The sequence below is a fragment of the Aquarana catesbeiana genome, linkage group LG07 (genome assembly GCF_042186555.1).
Source record: "Aquarana catesbeiana isolate 2022-GZ linkage group LG07, ASM4218655v1, whole genome shotgun sequence".
Lineage (NCBI taxonomy): Eukaryota > Metazoa > Chordata > Amphibia > Anura > Ranidae > Aquarana > Aquarana catesbeiana.
In genome coordinates, this window is record NC_133330.1 from 17,778,721 (window position 1) to 17,796,997 (window position 18,277).

Below are 18,277 nucleotides of genomic sequence, written 5' to 3' on the forward strand. Positions count from 1 at the left end.
GAGTGTCAGTCATTGTTTTGGGGCCCCAAAATGTTGTGTCATTGTTCTGGAACCATGAGTGTAAATAATTTTTCTGGGTACACCAAGTATCAGTGTGTCATTGTTCTGCGACCCCCAAATGTCAGAGTGCCATGTACCGGTGTACGGTGTAGTAACAATATAAATTTGGACCTCCACCACTAGTTTTGGAATCTTTTGGCTGTTCATGTACATGTTCTTAGACCCCCAAGTATCAGTGTGTCATTGTTCTGCGACCCCCAAATGTCAGAGTGCCATGTGCCGGTGTACGGTGTAGTAACAATATAAATTTGGACCTCCACCACTAGCTTTGGAATCTTTTGGCTGTTCATGTACATGTTCTTAGACCCCCAATTGTCAGTGTGTCATTGTTCCGGAACTCTGAATGTCATATTTTACACACTGATTAAAGTAAATATCATTATGTTTTGGCACCCACAAGTTAAATAGTACCCATCCGGTTATATTGCATTGCTTGGCGTACTCTGCAGAATAAAGACATCACAATGAGGACACGGAGCGTTTTGCTCATCTTGCTGAATCTTCTCTCTCTGGGTCTTCTTCTCTATATTTCACTGAATGCAGCAAACCTCCCAGGTGGGTATGGAGATTCAGGTAGGTACCTGTAAGAGTAACTGCTGTTTCACTTGTTCACTTGTTTCAATGTTAGTCAACAACTACATATTTTACTTGCAGAACTAATCAGAGTGTAAATCAGTCAGCTGATTGGCATGGCTGATCAATCAATAGCTATACCGGGGGTGTGGAGACCACAAAACTGGCATGCTGGATTACGCAGCATATGGACAAATATCCCAATACTGGCAATGTGTGACCCAGAGACAGGGACCTGTACATGGGAAAGGGGTCAGAGGGAAAATGGGGGGGTCAGAATAAAAAAAGGGGCCAGGTAGTCTGAGACCTGTACTAGGGAAAGGGGTTAAAGGAAAAATGGGGAGATCAGAATTAAAAGGGGGTTCCTGAGGGATCAAGTTGCTCATTGGAGCATTAGGTCTTGTAGTTCTATACCTACTGTGTGCTGCTATAAGAACACTGGGATTTGTAGTTCTACACCCGCTGTGTGTTGTTATTGAAGCAATGGGACTACCTAGGGTGTTTTCTGTGTTGATCCATATAATTGGCTTTTTATCATGGGCCTAATTTTCTGCTGGTGTCAGATTACTGGGTGGCATCCCTGGACCCTGTGTTGTGAACCTGCGAACATCCATCTATACCCCAATACTAGTGGGATTAGGTTTAAGAAAGAGTTAGAATGAGTGTCAGGGTTAGAATTATGAGACAAGAGACATGTCACCAGCACACCAGGGAAGTCCATAAAAGGTTCACATCACAGCAGAAGATAGAAATCTTTCGGAGCCATGCAGGATCCCTTCATCAGGCATGTGACGTTAAGCAGTCCTGCGGGATTCCAAAACATCGCTATCATCTGCTGCGACGTGATCATTCAATAAAGCGTTGAACCCATTTATGGAGTTCCCTGGTGTGCTGGTGACATATCTCTTGCCTTGAAGACTTTCTGGTCTCCAGTCGGCGGATGCTGCAGCACCCACCTACTTTTCAGCCATTTTCAGGAATGCGTGCATTGGGAATATTGCTTTGGACATGTTTTTCAAAAAGCAGTAAGTACAAATACCTTCAATTCCCAAATAAGGTTTGAGAAAGAGGTAGAACTAGCATTAGAGTTAGAACTATGAGGAAAGAAAAATGTCACAAGCACACCAGGGAACTCCATGAAAGGGTTCAGTGCTTTAGTGAATGATCACATCACAGCAGAAGATAGCAATGTTTAGAAGCCATACAGAACAGGCATATGACATTAAGGGGTCCTGCGTGACTCCAAAACATCGCTATCTACTGTTATGATGTGATCATTCAATAAAGTGTTGAACCCTTTTATGGAGTTCCTTGGTGACATATCTCTTGCCTTGAAGTCTTTCCTGTCTCCAGCCAGCGGTCACTGCAGCACCCACTTACTTTTCAGCCATTTTCAGTGACGTGTGCATTAGGAATATTGCTTTGGACTTAGGGATAAAACTATGGTTAGGGTTTAAACTAGGGTTTGGGGTTAGAACATAGATTAGCTGTTAAACGTTGGAATTAAGGCTAGAGCTAGGGTCAAGACCTGAACAAGAGTTAGAACTAGGGTCAGAATTAGAACTATGGTTAGGGTTTTAACTTGGGGTAGAACATAGGTTTGAAAAAGGGTTTGAGTTGGTCTTAAAATTAAGTTAGAACTAAGGTTAAGATTTGAACGAGAGTTAGAACTAGAATCAGAGTTAGAACTGAAGTTTAAACTAGTATTATGATTAGAAGTAGAGATAGAGCTATAAGTAGAACTAGGGTTAGAGTTAGAAATGGGGGCATGGTTAGAGCTAGGGTTAAAGTATCTAGAATTAGGGTTAAAATCTGATTTAAGGGTGTCTGTGAAGAATCTCATTTATCTGGGCCATGGTATATCTAGTAATAGTCACGTTCCACTGGACTTCTGTTTTGGTTCTGAAATGTTGAAGATGTTTCATAGCTTACTCAAGCCACTTCTTCAGTTCTCACCAGTTTTAGCGTATACATCTAAAAATGTTTGCCAATATGTCTGTGACATATATCTAGGTCATGGTCTATCTAGTAGTAGTTAGTCATTCAACTGGACTTCTGTTTTGGTTCTGTAATGTTAAAGACGTTTTGTAGGTTATTTGAGCAACTTCTTCTGTTCTGACCAGTTTCAGGGTATACATCTCCAAATGATTTTCAATATGTCTCTGAAGATTCTCATTTATTCAGGTCACAATATATCTAGTAATAGTTAATCCAACTAAAGTTAGGCATAAAATTATGGTTAAAACTAGGGTTCAGCCTAGGGTTAGTGCTAGAACTATGGTTAAAACAAGTTAGAACTAGAGTTAGGTTTATAATAAGGATTCAAATTAGGGTGAGGGGAAGATTTACAACTAAGGTAAGGTTTGGATGAGAGCTGGATTTGAGGTTAAACTAGAATTTGAGTTAGAAATAGGGTTAGAATTATAATTACGGTTACAATTAGGGTTAACGCAGAACTTGGGTTGGGGTAGCCTTAGAATTAAGGTTAGATCTAGGGTTAAGATTTGAACAAGAGTTAGAACTTGGTTCAGGGTCAGAATGAAAGTGTAAACTAGGATTAGGATTAGAAATAGGGTTAGAGTTAGAACTAGGGGGAATTTTAAAACTAGGCCTAGGATTAAGATTAGAGTATTTAGAATTAGGGTTAAAAACTGTTTTAGGGATGTCTGCGAAGGATAGAGATGTGCACAATGAAAAAATGTATTTAGTTTAGTTTTGGATCAATTTGTTAAGTAAATCATTTAATTTCATCACATTGGTTCTTAGAATGATTCGTTTTCGTAAATTTGGAGCCATTTAGTATGTTCGTTGTTGGGAATCGAGTCGTATTTTTGGAAGTTATTTCGGAAGATTGGGTATATTAACTTTAAAATGTTAATTTGTTTTTTCGGGGGGTTACTTATGCACTCTGAGTCATTCCTGCTAGTCTAACCCATAAAGAGAAATGGAATGAGCTGATTGGATGATATTGACTGGAGTAACGAAATTAACGAATGGAACAAAATTAATTTCAGATTCAATTGTTATGTTATGATTCAGAGATTCTGATGGATCCACCTCCATCCAAGCTCAACACAAGTAGGAATCAACTTTCACTTTTATACCTTCCTGTATTTAATGTTTCCATTCCCCATGTAGTGCACTTTTTATAATAATGAGAAATGTTAATGCTAAAAGAATTGACCGATTATCCAAGAGACAACTAAAATAAAAGAATCTGAACCAATTCGGATCATTCGTAGTGTCGCTACGTTATTTTGGATGCTACAAACATTAACAAGAGGCCCAAACTATCGCATCCTGTCATCCAAATTAAATGGATGAATATAAATAAACTATTCATTTTATATATATAATTTAATTAATTGAAATTCATTACTATTCTGATTCGGGGATTTGGATTATTATATTATTATTATTATACAGGATTATACAGGAGTTTACGTAGCGCTTTAAGCAGTTTACATAGCGCAGTTCTCTGAATAACAAAAATTTTACCCGAATTTCGTTTTGTAACAAAACAAATCATAAATGTCTAGTGAAGGGCCTTATTTGTCCGGTAGTAATATAATCACATTTAACCGGACTTAAATTTTGTTTTTGTAAAGGCATTTTCTCACTTATTCAAGCAGCTTCTTCAGTTCTCACCAGTAAGTGTGTGTAAGCTGCGCTATACCTCCAGTGATACATCAAATTAATCAAATATATCATTAAAAAAAAAATTTAAAAAAAGTCGGAAAACTGCTGCTATAATTTGTGTGAAACACAATCAGTGATAAAATTAATAACAACTGTTGTGCTTAAAAAGTGCTAAACAGTAGTGTTGAAATAGTGTTGAAAAAAGTGCTTAACCTGCGTATTCCCAAAGAAAGGTGTTTTATCTTGTGCAAAAAAGCTGCAAATCTTCGTGCTCAATCACCAACCAAAAAAAATCCCTTCTAGGACCACACTCCCTGATGGTTTTTGACACCCTAAGCACATACCAGCGTCTCCTGATAATGTCCTAGTGACGAAACACGCAGGGGCGCACACGCACGGCACTACGTCATTTCCACTTCCTGCCAGGTGGAACACAAACTGGCTTTTACAAGCCATTGGAGACTCAGGATGAGTGCGACTTGATTCAGATTGACAGCAGATAGTTCCTGGTGCCGGATAGGCACCCAGAAAATGTGAGTGTCCAAAACTTGTATTTGTATAATAAAAGGTGTTATGCGATGATACCCTCTCTGGTTTCCTTTGTATGAATAAATGTGACCCAGATGGGGAGCAACACGAGAGACTGACCAGTCACATTAAGTGTGTTTTGACCTACCTTAGTATATGCTTAGGGGGTCAACAACATTCGGTGTGTGCGGTCCTAGGAGGGCCTTTTTTGGTTGCTGACTGAGCATGAAGATTTGCATATTTTTTTGCACAAAATAAAGCACTTTTACTTGGGAATACGCAGGAGGAACACTTTTTTTCAACAGTATTGCATTTTTTTAAGCCTGTTTAGCACTTTTTAAGCACAACTTGCACTTTATATAGTAATTGTCACTTTATAATTACAGACAATAGCACAGCTATTGTTATTAATTTTATCCCACAAACAATTGCCAATTTTGTGTCACGGTTCCCATTTGTTCAGGTCATGGTATATCTAGTAGTAGTTAATCCAGCTAGGGTTGGTGTCAGAAACCATGAAATCAGGCTGAGACAGAAGTACAGTTAAATTACACTTGTTTAATAATAAAAGTAAAAAGAACAAACGTAGTCAAAACATAGCCAAACTTCAGTAACCGGAAAGGATAGTCAGCCAAGCCAGAAGTCAGGGATCAATGTAGTGGAACAGCAAGCAGGATCTGGAGCCAGAAGGAATGTCAGCAAAGCAAATCTTAAACAGGATCACAGGAGAGAGTTTCTGTGATGTTGACCAAGGCGAAGGCAGAGATCCACTGGGCTGAACGGCTTAAGTCAGCAGGACTGAGGAGCAGGATATCATCAACAGCTGAGTAACTGTGGAGAGATAGGAGCTGGCAATTAGCCAACAGCTGAGCCGCCAGCTCTGAGAAGGAAGGGCTGAGCCCAGCCCTGACAGTTGGGTGTAGAATTACAGTTAAAACTAAGGTTCAAACAAGGGTTAGAACAAGAACTAGTGTTAGGGTTAAAACTAGAGTTAGGGTTAGAATAAGGATTAAAACTAGGGTGATGGGTAGACTTAGAACTAGGGTACAGTTTGAAGTTGGGTTCAGGCTTTGTATGTGCTGGAAATGTGTATTTTATTTTACTATACAATTCCTCTTTTCTGTGTTTACAACAAAACACCTTTCTAATTTAAAAAAAGAACTTTGGTTCGGAGGAGAACTGGAAGCCCCACTCCATGATAAGTTGGCGATTCCGGTGGCTCTTTGAGGGTGATTCCGGGAAAATCTACTATCTGTTTAACCAATATGAGTCCAATCAAGAGCTTATTAACTCTTTTATATTTCTCAACACTTTACACAAAAATTGGTAGGTTTTAAACACACATTCTTGGGATTAATTCATATTTTCATTTTTTTCAGCTCTTAAATTACGGAGTTTTGAGTCGGAGAAGGTCACAATTCCCACCATCTTCCTCATCACCCCAACGTACACCCGTCTAGTCCAGAAAGCAGAACTGACTCGCCTCTCCCAAACGTTTCGGCAAGTCCCAGCCCTGCACTGGATTGTGGTGGAAGATGCCCCACAAAAGACTCAGCTAGTCGCGAACCTCCTGCAGAACTCAGGGATCCCGTACACTCACCTGTGCATCCAGACCATGGAAGGGGTGACCAAAGCCCGTGGGACCTTCCAAAGGAATTTGGGCCTCAGCTGGCTGCGGGAGACATTTTACCCTGAGGATGCCCCCGAGGGAGTGGTGTACTTCGCAGATGATGACAATACCTACAGCCTGGAGATCTTTGAAGAGGTGAGCCGTGGGGATGTGTACCATGTCTCAGTGTCATCCACAGGGGGGGGGGGGTCAGGGAGGCTGCACTGACCTGTCTCATTCTAAATGCAACCAAGTGTCAGCTTGGCCCATACACACACCATATTGTGCTACCAGTGCGCCAACTCTGGGCATGTTTAGCTGCAATAAGTTGGCAAACACCAAACTTTTTTGTAAATCATTTTTTGGTGAGTAGAACAAAATGAGCACCCAAGTCCATAGGTAAAATGGTCTAACAGGGTTTATCTGTGGGGAGTAAAAAGCAAATCTCTCTGTTGGACAATGATTTGATGAGAGATCTACCTGTGTATGCCCTGTCTTAGACAGATCTTACAGCATGTTCTGTATCAGGGGTCTCCAAACTTTCTTGACAAAGGACTAATTTACTATCCTTCAGACTTGAGTGGGGATAGTGGGAGTAGACAATGCTTCAGGCTTGGTGGTCAGTGGGAGAAAAAAAAATACATAGTGCCTGTGGTCAGCAGGAGAAGGAATAGTGCCCCATTGTTGGTGACAGTTGCAGGTATTATGCCCCACTGTTGGTGTCAGTGGAAGGATTGGTGCCTCATCGTTGGTGTCAGAGGGAGGAATTGTGCCTTGTATAAATGGGAGGAACAGTGCCCCTAGGGGATAGAAAAAGACAAGCAATGGGCCACATATGGCCTGCAGGCTGCAGTTTGGAGACCCCTGTTCTATATAATAGGGATATATTTACTGGATTACTTTATAGTTTAGCCACAACACAGTCTTCGACTCGAAAGGTCTTATACAGCAAGGCCCAGCAAAGGACAGGGAAAGTCTTACACCTCCTAAACACCTGTACTGGGAGTTGTTCTTCCTATAGACCACCAATGTAATGGACGGTCTTCCCCCTCACTCATCTAAGTACACAAAAACAAAGAGCGCCACTCTAAGTGCAACATGCAATAAAAGACCGTCGTTTTATTTGTACAATTGGCAACTTACAGTGTAGTAGACATCAAAAACGCATATCAGATCTGCTAGGGGTCGGAAAGGCAGTTGCGCGGGGACCCTCGTGTGGAGGCAAGGATGTCCGCACCGTATAGGGTGGACACCTGTTTTCTTCACCATCTACACATGCTGCATACCACCTGGCCAGACACCCTGCACACTACCCGGCTAGACCCTATATGGTGCAGGCATCCTTGCCTTCACACGCGGGTCCCATCGCGACTGCCCTTCTGACCCCCTGGTGGGTCTAATATGTGCTTTGATGTCTCGTACACTACAAGTTGTCAATTGTACAAATAAAACCATCTACTACTTGCTATGCTTTGACTGCATTGCCCTTCTCATCACCAATGTAACTGACAGTTTTCTCCCACTGACCATCATTGTAATGGACAGTCTTCCCCCCTTTTCACCACCAATGTAATGGACAGTCTTCCAACTACTCACCACCAGTGTAACAGACAATCATCGTCCTAATGACCACCAATGTATATACAGTATCTCACAAAAGTCAGTACACCCCTCACATTTTTGTAAATATTTTATTCTATCTTTTCATGTGACAACACTGAAGAAATGACACTTGTCTACAATGTAAAGTAGTGAGTGTACAGCTTGTATAACAGTGTAAATTTGCAGTCCCCTCAAAATAACTCAACACACAGCCATTAATGTCTAAACCGCTGGCAACAAAAGTGAGTACACCCCTAAGTGAAAATGTCCAAATTGGGCCCAAAGTGTCAATATTGTGTGTGGCCACCATTATTTTCCAGCACTGCCTTAACCCTCTTGGGCATGGAGTTCACCAGAGCTTCACAGGTTGCCACTGGAGTCCTCTTCCACTCCTCCATGATGACATCACAAAGCCATAGTTGCCAACATCGTAAAAAAAAAAAATGTGGGACACTTTTTTGGCTGTAGGCGGAGCCGTACAATAATTAGGGGCGGGGCATTCGTTTGCAGGCGTGGATTAGGAAAAATATACAAGTGCGGCGCGCGTAGCAAAAAAATGGGCGTGGTTTACGCGACATGGCGGGTGTGGCTTAAATGGGCGTGGCTCAAGAGGGCGTGGTTAGAGTCTGAGATGAATGAGGGATGGAGAGGGAAAGGGGGAGAGGGGGAGAGGGGGAAAGGGGAGAGGGAAATGACGAGACAGCAGCCCTAGATCCTACACAATAAAAATATGTGTATTCTAGAAAGTTTAACAATCAGCAGATAAAGATACTCCAAGCACCGGGTGTTAGCACTTCAATCATCCCGGCACCATGGTTGTTATGGTGTCAGGATGATTGAAGTGCATTATTTCTATTATTACATTGTAATATAAAATTAAATCATTCAACTCACCATAATGCAGAATCAGTGGGAGCCCTGAGCGTGTCACTAGCCACGTCGCCTGCCACCAGCCGTCCGTCCTTGCGTCAGATGTCCCAGCAGAGTCCGTCCTTGCATCAGGTGTCCCAGCAGAGTCCGTCCTTGCATCAGGTGCCCCCAGCGGAGCCCCCCTTACATCAGATGTCCCCATAGGAGCCCCCCTCACACCAGGAGTCCCCCGGCGGTGCCCCCCCTCACACCAGGAGTCCTCGGCGGAGCCCCCCCTCACACCAGGAGTCCTCGGCAGAGCCCCCCCTCACACCAGGAGTCCTCGGCGGAGCCCCCCCTCACACCAGGAGTCCTCGGCAGAGCCCCCCCTCACACCAGGAGTCCTCGGCAGAGCCCCCCCTCACACCAGGAGTCCTCGGCAGAGCCCCCCCTCACACCAGGAGTCCTCGGCAGAGCCCCCCTCACACCAGGAGTCCTCGGCGGAGCCCCCCCTCACACCAGGAGTCCTCGGCAGAGCCCCCCCTCACACCAGGAGTCCTCGGCAGAGCCCCCCTCACACCAGGAGTCCTCGGCAGAGCCCCCCTCACACCAGGAGTCCTCGGCAGAGCCCCCCTCACACCAGGAGTCCTCGGCAGAGCCCCCCCTCACACCAGGAGTCCTCAGCAGAGCCCCCCCTCACATCAGGTGTCCCCAGTGGAGCCCCCCCTCACATCAGGTGTCCCCAGTGGAGCCCCCCCTCACATCAGGTGTCCCCAGTGGAGCCCCCCCCCACATCAGGTGTCCCCAGTGGAGCCCCCCCCTCACATCAGGTGTCCCCAGTGGAGCCCCCCCTCACATTAGGTGTCTCCAGTGGAGCCCCCCTCACATTAGGTGTCCCCAGTGGAGCCCCCCCTCCCATCAGGTGTCCCCAGTGGAGCCCCCCCTCACATCAGGTGTCCCCAGTGGAGCCCCCCCTCACATTAGGTGTCCCCAGTGGAGCCCCCCTCACATTAGGTGTCCCCAGTGGAGCCCCCCTCACATTAGGTGTCCCCAGTGGAGCCCCCCTCACATTAGGTGTCCCCAGTGGAGCCCCCCCCTCACATCAGGTGTCCCCAGTGGAGCCCCCCCCTCACATTAGGTGTCCCCAGTGGAGCCCCCCCTCACATTAGGTGTCCCCAGTGGAGCCCCCCTCACATTAGGTGTCCCCAGTGGAGCCCCCCTCACATTAGGTGTCCCCAGTGGAGCCCCCCTTACATCAGGTGTCCCCAGTGGAGCCCCCCTTACATCAGATTCCCACAGCGGTGCGCCCCCCCTACCTCAGAGGTGTCCTAGTGTGTCTGCCGGCCGCATGGCTAGGACCCCCGCCCCTTTCCCTAACAGACTGGTAGCGGGGCGGGGGGTAGGCGGGGCGAGGCAGAGGGTGAGCGGCGACGCAGGAGCTCCGTCTAGCCCCCCTAGCCGTCTTCCTGAACTTCTTTAAGATGGCGGCCGGCGGAGACAATGTCTCCGCTGGCCGCGGACCTCTAGCGGCGGCGAAAATCGAGAACCGGATTTCTCGGGACATTTCCTGGGACACCACAAATTCGGGAATGGAGTCTAAGTCCCGGGAATGTCCCGAGAAATCCGGGACAGTTGGCAACTATGCAAAGCTGCTTCTCCATCTTCTGTTTGAGGATGCCCCACAGATGCTCAATAGGGTTTAGGTCTGTAGACATGCTTGCCCAGTCCATCACCTTTACCCTCAGCTTCTTTAGCAAGGCAATGGTCATCTTGGAGGTGTGCTTGGGGTCGTTATTATGTTGGAATACTGCCCTGCAGCCCAGTCTTCAAAAGTAGGGGATCATGCTTGGCTTTAGTATGTCACAGTACATGTTGGCATTCATGGTTCCCTCAATGATCTGTAGTTCCCCAGTGCCGGCAGCACTCATGCAGCCCCAGACCATGACACTCCCACCATCATGCTTTACTGTAGGCAAGACCCACTTGTCTTTGTACTCCTCACCTGGTTGCCGCCACACACGCTTGTCACCATCTGAACCAAATAAGTTTATCTTGGTCTCATCAGACCACAGGACATGGTTCCAGTAATCCATGTCCTTAGTCTGCTTGTCTTCAGCAAACTGTTTGCAGGCTTTCTTGTCTATCATCTTTAGAAGAGGCTTCCTTCTGGGATGACAGCCATGCAGACCAATTTGATGCAGTGTGCAGTGTATGGTCTGAGCACTGACAGGCTGACCCCCCACCCCTTCAACTTCTGCAGCAATGCTGGCAGCGCTCATACATCTATTTCCCAAAGACAACCTCTGGATATGAAACTGAGCATGTGCACTAAACTTCTTTGGTTGACCATGGAGAGGCCTGTTTTAAATGGAACCTGTTCTATTAAACCGCTGTATGGTCTTGGCCACCGTGCTGCAGCTCAGTTTCAGGGTCTTGACAATCTTCTTATAGCCTAGGCCATCTTTATGTAGAGCAACAATTCTTTTTTTCAGATCCTCAGAGAGTTCTTTGCCATGAGGTGCCATGTTGAACTTCCAGTGACCACTATGAGAAAGTGAGAGCGATAACATCAAATTTAACACACCTGCTCCCCATTCACACCTGAGACCTTGTAACACTAATGAGTCACATGACACCTGGGGAGGGAAAATGGCTAATTGGGCCAAATTTGGACATTTTCACTTAGGGGTGTACTCACTTTTGTTGCCAGCAGTTTAGACATTAATGGCTGTGTGTTGAGTTATTTTGAGGGGACAGCAAATTTACACTGTTATACAAGCTGTACACTCACTACTTTACATTGTAGCAAAGTGTCATTTCTTCAGTGTTGTCACATGAAAAGATATACCGTATTTATCGGCGTATAACACGCACATTCATTTTAAGAGGGAAGTTTCAGGAAAAAAACTTACATTTTAAATAAGGAACTTTGAAGCAAAATAAGGGTCAGTGCCCATCTGCAGCCTCACCATTGCCATTAATGCAGCAGCCTCACCATTGCCATCAATGCAGCAGCCTCACCATTGCGATCAATGCAGCCTAATCGATGCCCATCTACAGCCTAGGGGGGACAGGGAGGGGGGCGGGACAAGCGCCGACAGATTAAATACAGTGAGAATCTCCTATGATAGACAGAACAGTGGTCCAATGGTGGCCTAGGAGACGGGACTTCCTATTACAGAGGCTGCCAAGTAAACATTAGATCATTTTTACATGTAGGAGAGAATTGTCAGATTTGGCCTGGGTGGCAAGGGGTTAATTACCATAAGTAATATACAAATAATTATTATATATTGTTTTTAAGGTAATTTACTATATTTTCAAAATCTGTACTCAAGCAGGTGACTTAATAGACAAAAATTACTGAAGTTTGAAGTTATAACTTCCAGCCAGTAATTTCACAGTAAATTGATAAATAAATTATTATCTTATAACATATAACATAATAATATACGATTTAGCTTGTACCTTTTCAGCAGGCAGCAGATTCTCATTCTCCCTCTTAACTGTGTGAGAAAAACATGGGATTGTGGGTAAATCTTATACCCATAAACACATGTTTTGCCTTCTCGTTAAGAGGGCTGGGCTGGAAGGGAGCATTTGTCTTTTTAGACACGCCCCCTTTTATGACACTGCAGTGAGAGGAGAGCCTCCACTGCAGCATTTTTATTGGACAGCTTGGACCAATGGTACGAAGCTCGATAGTTGTTTTTTTTTTTTATGTTCTGTGTGTATCTATCGTATATACTCGAGTATAAGTCGGCCCGAATATAAGCCGCGGCACCTAATTTTACCACAAAAAACTGGGAAACCGTATTGACTCGAGTATAAGCCTAGGGTGAGAAATGCACAGCTACTGTAAGTGAAAAAGAGGGTCAACAATGCCCATTTGCAGCCTCACTGTGCCCATTTGCAGCCATTTGTCTCTGGACCCAAAGGGTCCTGAAATTACATTGTTGCAGATGGACACAGTTGACCAAATTTGGGGCCCCGTATCTCAGAGCCACTTGGTGCTAGGAAACCCAACTTTGGTGTGCAAACCCAGTGGAGCTAGCACTATAACATATCCAAAGCTGGGGTTCCTAGCACCAAGTGGCCCCGAGATACATAACCCCAAAGTCGGTTCAGAAAATGTCAAGCACTTTTCTGCAGCAGAGAATGACATTTTCTGAACCGACTTTGGGGCCTCGTATCTCAGGGCCACTTGGTGCTAGGAACCCCAGCTTTGGATATGTTATAGTGCTAGCTCCACTGGGTTTGCACACCAAATTTGGGGTTCCTGAGATACGGGGCCCCAAAGTCGGTTCGGAAAATGTCATTCTATGCTGCAGAAAAGTGCTTGACTCGAGAATAAGCCGAGGGGGGCACTTTCAGCACAAAGAAATGTGCTGAAAAACTCGGCTTATACTCAAGTATATACGGTATATAAAATATATGAGTTTCACTTTTTGAATTGAATTACTGAAATAAATTAACTTTTTGATGATATTCTAATTTTATGAGATGCACCTGTATGTAGTTCAGATCAAAATGAGGGACAAATGAGGAGGAAAGAGGGACAGAGGGACTTTGTTCCAAATCAGGGACAGTTGGGAGCTATGGATGTCCAGTGCACCCCACTCCCCTTACTTCAAATGTCTTTGAGCACCCCCCCACCCCCCCCCACGATCAGAAGTTAGAGTCCCTCACCCTCTCCTACATCAAAGCGCACCACCCCCTTAAAGCGGAGTTCCACCCAAAAGTGGAACTTCCACTCATCTAATTCCTCCCCCCCTCCGGTGCCACATTTGGCACCTTTCAGGGGGGGGGGGGTGCAGATACCTGTATTAGACAGGTATCTGCACCCACTTCCGGGAATAGACTCCCGAGTCACGCCCCCTCCCGGGAAACACACAGGTCCCAGGAGATAGCGGGGACCACTTAGGACGCGCAGCGCGGCTCGCGCATGCGCAGTAGGGAACCGGGAAGTGAAGCCGCAACGCTTCACTTCTTGATTCCCTCACCGAGAATGGCGGCGGCAGCAGCTGAGAGCCGAGCTATTGCTCGGCTTCGGCTGCCGACATCCCTGGACCCTGGGACAGGTAAGTGTCCGTTTATTAAAAGTCAGCAGCTGCAGTATTTGTAGCTGCTGGCTTTTAATATTTTTTTTTTTTCAGGTGGACTCCCTCTTTAACTTGTGTTGCTGCCGGGAAGAAGCTGGGGGTGGGGCTGGGGAGCAGAAAGTCTGCAGGAGGACCAGAGGAGGGCTGGAGTCTGCTGAATGCGGATGACCAGGGGAGGCGGATAGAAGGGGGTGCTAGAGAGGCGTAAGATCTGTATGAGGAGTTCTGTGTCTTCCTCTCTGCTGAGACGGGAAAAAGAGGGGGTGGGGAGGAGATATGAGCCTCTCTGTGTCTGGTGGAGGAGTTCCGTCCTCCTCTCTGCTGCTGACTGCTGAGACAAGTTGGGGGCAACAATGAGGGGGTTGTCGCAGCTGCAGGAGAGGTGCGAGGGTCACATGAAAGGGGAATGTTTTTTTTTTTTTTCTCAACAAAAGTGGAGTTACTCTTTAAGCAAATAATTGAACTTGGAGAGCTTAAACCAGTTCAAAAAATTCATTGAAAGACGGAGGTTTTGGTTAATTATATTTGCAATCATTTGTGAAGCACCTTCCTTCATAGCTGGTCCAACACACACCTGAAAAAAAGTACTTGGTAAGTGCTGATTAGCTCATTGACACTGGTCCTCTTTACAGATGAGATACACAAAGAAGGTCTCGGTTTGGCCCGTGGCTTTTGTTGGGGACCTCCGCTATGAATCGGTGAAGGTGAACGTGGAGGGGAAGGTGGTCGGGTGGTTGGTGAAATTTGTCCCAGAGCGGTCATTCGCCATAGACATGGCCGGATTCGCCATTAACTTGAAGCTAATCCTGGAGAAGCGCAAAGCAACGTTTCGTCTGGATTTACCCGGGGGGTACCAAGAGCCCAGTCTACTGCAGGACCTGGTGACAATGGAGGAGCTGGAGCCCAAGGCTGACAACTGCACCAAGGTAAGTCGCCAGGTACTCCAATACTCCTCCACACTGGGGGGGGGGGGGGGGGTGGTTCTTTGCTATTATTCCACTATCAAAAATATAACTTACAGCAGGATTTGATGAGAATTTGAAGTATATCTTGACAATTCTTGTTTAATCGGCAGATTTTGGTGTGGCACACAAAGACTCAATCTCCAAGTCTACGCAATGACAAAAACTTCACGGACAAAAATGTTGAAGTTTAAGTGATGTTTAAAAAAAAAAAAGTGATAAGTGATCGAAATTGAGACACATCACCCGGGAAGGAGAGACGTAACGATGAAATATTTGTGTGTTTATGAATTGACTGGAGCCAGACGGAGATGGAAAAGACCAGGCTGACCCGAGAACAACGGCCCAGGGTCGCAATATTCATACATGGATCTATGTACAAACATTTGATGAAATATAGACTTCCTTGCCCAATGGATGAAGAGATATCTCTGTTACCTAATTCTGTCATAGAGGACTTTGATGTCTTGCACAGATATACACTATATTGTCAAAAGTATTGGGACACCTGCCTTTACACGCACATGAAATTCAATAGCATCCCAGTCTTAGTCCATAGGGTTCAATATTGAAGGTAAGGCTCTCATTGGCTTTAAAGGGGTTCAGCTTAATGTACAGAACTTTGGCACAGTTAGGTGAACCTCCCACAAGCCAAACCCAGGTACAGTATATTACCAAAAGTAACATGAACTTTAATGACATCCCAGTCTTAGTCCGTAGGGTTCAATATTGAGTTGGCCCACCCTTTGGCAGCTATAACAGCTTCACCTCTTCTGGGAAGGCCGTCCACAAGGTTTAGGAGTGTGTCTATGGGAATGTTTGACCATTCTTCTAGAAGCGCATTTGTGAGGCCAGGCACTGATGTTGGACGAGAAGACCTGGCTCGCAGTCTCGGCTGTAATTCATCCCAAAGGTGTTCTATCGGGTTGAGGCCAGTCAAGTTCCTCCACCCCAGGCTCGCTCTTCCATGTCTTTATGGACCTCGCACTGGTCCAAATCATTTAGTTGAGGGAGTGATTATGGTGTTGGGTTAATTTTTAGGGGGTTGGGCTTGGCCCCTTAGTTCCAGTGAAGGAAACCCTTAAGGCGTCAGCATACCAAAATATTTTGGACAATTTCATGCTCCCAACTTCGTGGGAACAGTTTGGGGATGGCCCCTTCCTGTTCCAACATGACTGCGCACCAGAGCACAAAGCAACGTCCATAAAGACATGGAGGAGCAAGTTTGGGGTGGAGGAACTTGACTGGCCTCAACCCGATAGAACACATTTTGGTTGAATTAAAGCGGAGACTGCGAGCCAGGCTTTCTCGTCCAACATCAGTGCCTGACCTCACAAATGCGCTTCTGGAAGAATGGTCAAACATTCCCATAGACACCCTCCTAAACCTTGTGGACGGCCTTCCCAGAAGAGTTGAAGCTGTTATAGCTGCAAAGGGTGGGCCAACTCAATATTGAACCCTACGGACTAAGACTGGGATGTCATTAAAGTTCATGTTACTTTTGGTAATATACTGTACCTGGGTTTGGCTTGTGGGAGGTTCACCTAACTGTGCCAAAGTTCTGTACATTAATTAGAGATGAAGCTGTTATAGCTGTAAAGGGTGGGCCAACCCAATATTGAACCCTACGGGACTAAGATTGGGATGTCATTAAAGTTCATGTGCGTGTAAAGGCAGGCGTCCCAATACTTTTGGTAATCTAGTGTGTGTACAGATGCATGACTTAGAGTTGGGAGACGTGTCGGTTTGCTGGTCTCACCTTGAATTCTGTGACCTCCAATCTCCACAGCGGCTGCACAGAATCTTCTCCTATTACCTCTGAAGGCAGAAAAATCAATTTCCTCTCCGATTTCTGTGTGTGGAGTCAGCAGGACCACAAATCACTCAACACGGCGTCTGCGGCGGTCCGCGTGTGACAGCGCAGAGGACAGGCGTCCCTCCATTGGATTACATTATCATATCATCTTTAGGACACGTCCATGAAAACAGCGACTTCAAACATTCCATAATTATACAATAATCTGCTTCTGGCATTACATAGGCTGGAGGACTACGAAGAAAATGATTAATGGCAGCCAATCAAATCCCATTCTGTAACTGTAAAAACTATTAGATGGAATTCGATCGCTTGCCTTCATTATAAAAGTACAAATTACAAAGGTCAAAAACTGATGTAGGATTTATGTAGATTATATATTAACCACCTTCAGCTCCAGGAGATTTACCTCCCTTCATGACCAGGCCATTTTTTTTGCGTTACGGCACTGCGTTACTTTAGCCGACAATTACGCGGTCGTGCGGCGCTGTACCTAAAGTAAATGTTTGTCCTTTTTTTTCCCCCCACAAATAGAGCTTTCTTATGGTGGTATTTGATCACCTCTGCGGTTTTTAATTTTTTGCGCTATAAACAAAAAAAAAAAAACGACAATTTAAAAAGAAATTTATATTTTTTACTTTATGCTATAAAACATATCCACAAAAAAAAAAAAAAAAAATCCAATTTCTTCATCAATTTAGACCACTATGTATTCTGCTACATGTTTTTGTTAAAAAAAAAAATCCCAATAAGCGTATATTGATCAGTTTGCGCAAAAGTTATAGCGTCTACAAACTGTGGGATGTATTTATGGAATTTTCATTTATTCATTTTTTTTTTTTTACTAGTAATGGCGGCGATCAGCGTTTTTTAGCTGGTACTGCAATATTGCGGCGGACACTCTGACACTTTTTGGGGACCAGTGACACTAATACAGGGATCAGTGCTAAAAAAAAAAAAAAAAAAAAAAAAAGCACTGTCACTGTACTAATGAGAAGGGGATAACATCTGGGGCGATCAAAGGGTTAAATATGCTCCTAGGGAGTGATTACTAACGGGGGGGGGGGGTGCTGTAACTGGAGGAAGACAGAAATCTGTGTTCCTGCTTAGCAGAAACACAAGATCTCCATCTTCCTCCTTCACAGAACAGCGATCTGCCTTGTTTACATAGGCGGACCGCCGCCCTGCCTCTCCAGAGAACGATCGGCGGGTCCCAGGGGACATCGTGTCCGCCCGATCACAGCGGGAGCGGGTCGCGGGCGGGACGCGTGTTCCCCAGTGCACAAAATCACCTACCGGTACGTGATTTTTGCGCAGGAAATTTCGGCGGCTAAATGACACTTTTTAGGGACCAGTGACACCAATACAGTGATCAGTGCTAAAAAAAAAAAAAAAAAAAAAGCACTGTCACTGTACTAATGACACTGGCAAGGAATGGGTTAATCACTTCCGGACCGCCGCACGCCGATGTACGTCCAAACTTTGAAGGGGGATACCGTTGTTACGGCAGCAGCTAGCTGCCATAACCCCGGTATCG

At 45.2% G+C, this 18,277-nt stretch overlaps 1 protein-coding gene across 4 annotated transcripts in view; it reads left to right on the forward strand.

The window, feature by feature from the left end:
* LOC141102380 (galactosylgalactosylxylosylprotein 3-beta-glucuronosyltransferase 1-like) overlaps positions 1-15,425 on the forward strand; it is a 44,594-nt gene extending 29,169 nt beyond the window's left edge. The window contains exons 1-4 of one of the 4 annotated variants that reach the window (XM_073591334.1): positions 472-615; positions 6,180-6,565; positions 14,595-14,888; positions 15,038-15,424. In XM_073591334.1, coding sequence (XP_073447435.1) covers positions 525-615; positions 6,180-6,565; positions 14,595-14,888; positions 15,038-15,118 — 852 coding nt within the window. In that variant the 5' untranslated portion in view covers positions 472-524 and the 3' untranslated portion in view covers positions 15,119-15,424. Of the gene's footprint in view, positions 1-471; positions 634-6,179; positions 6,566-14,594; positions 14,889-15,037 lie in introns of those variants that run through there. The other 3 variants (XM_073591333.1, XM_073591335.1, XM_073591336.1) reach the window with 3 other exon arrangements.
* The last annotated feature ends 2,852 nt before the right edge of the window (positions 15,426-18,277 follow it).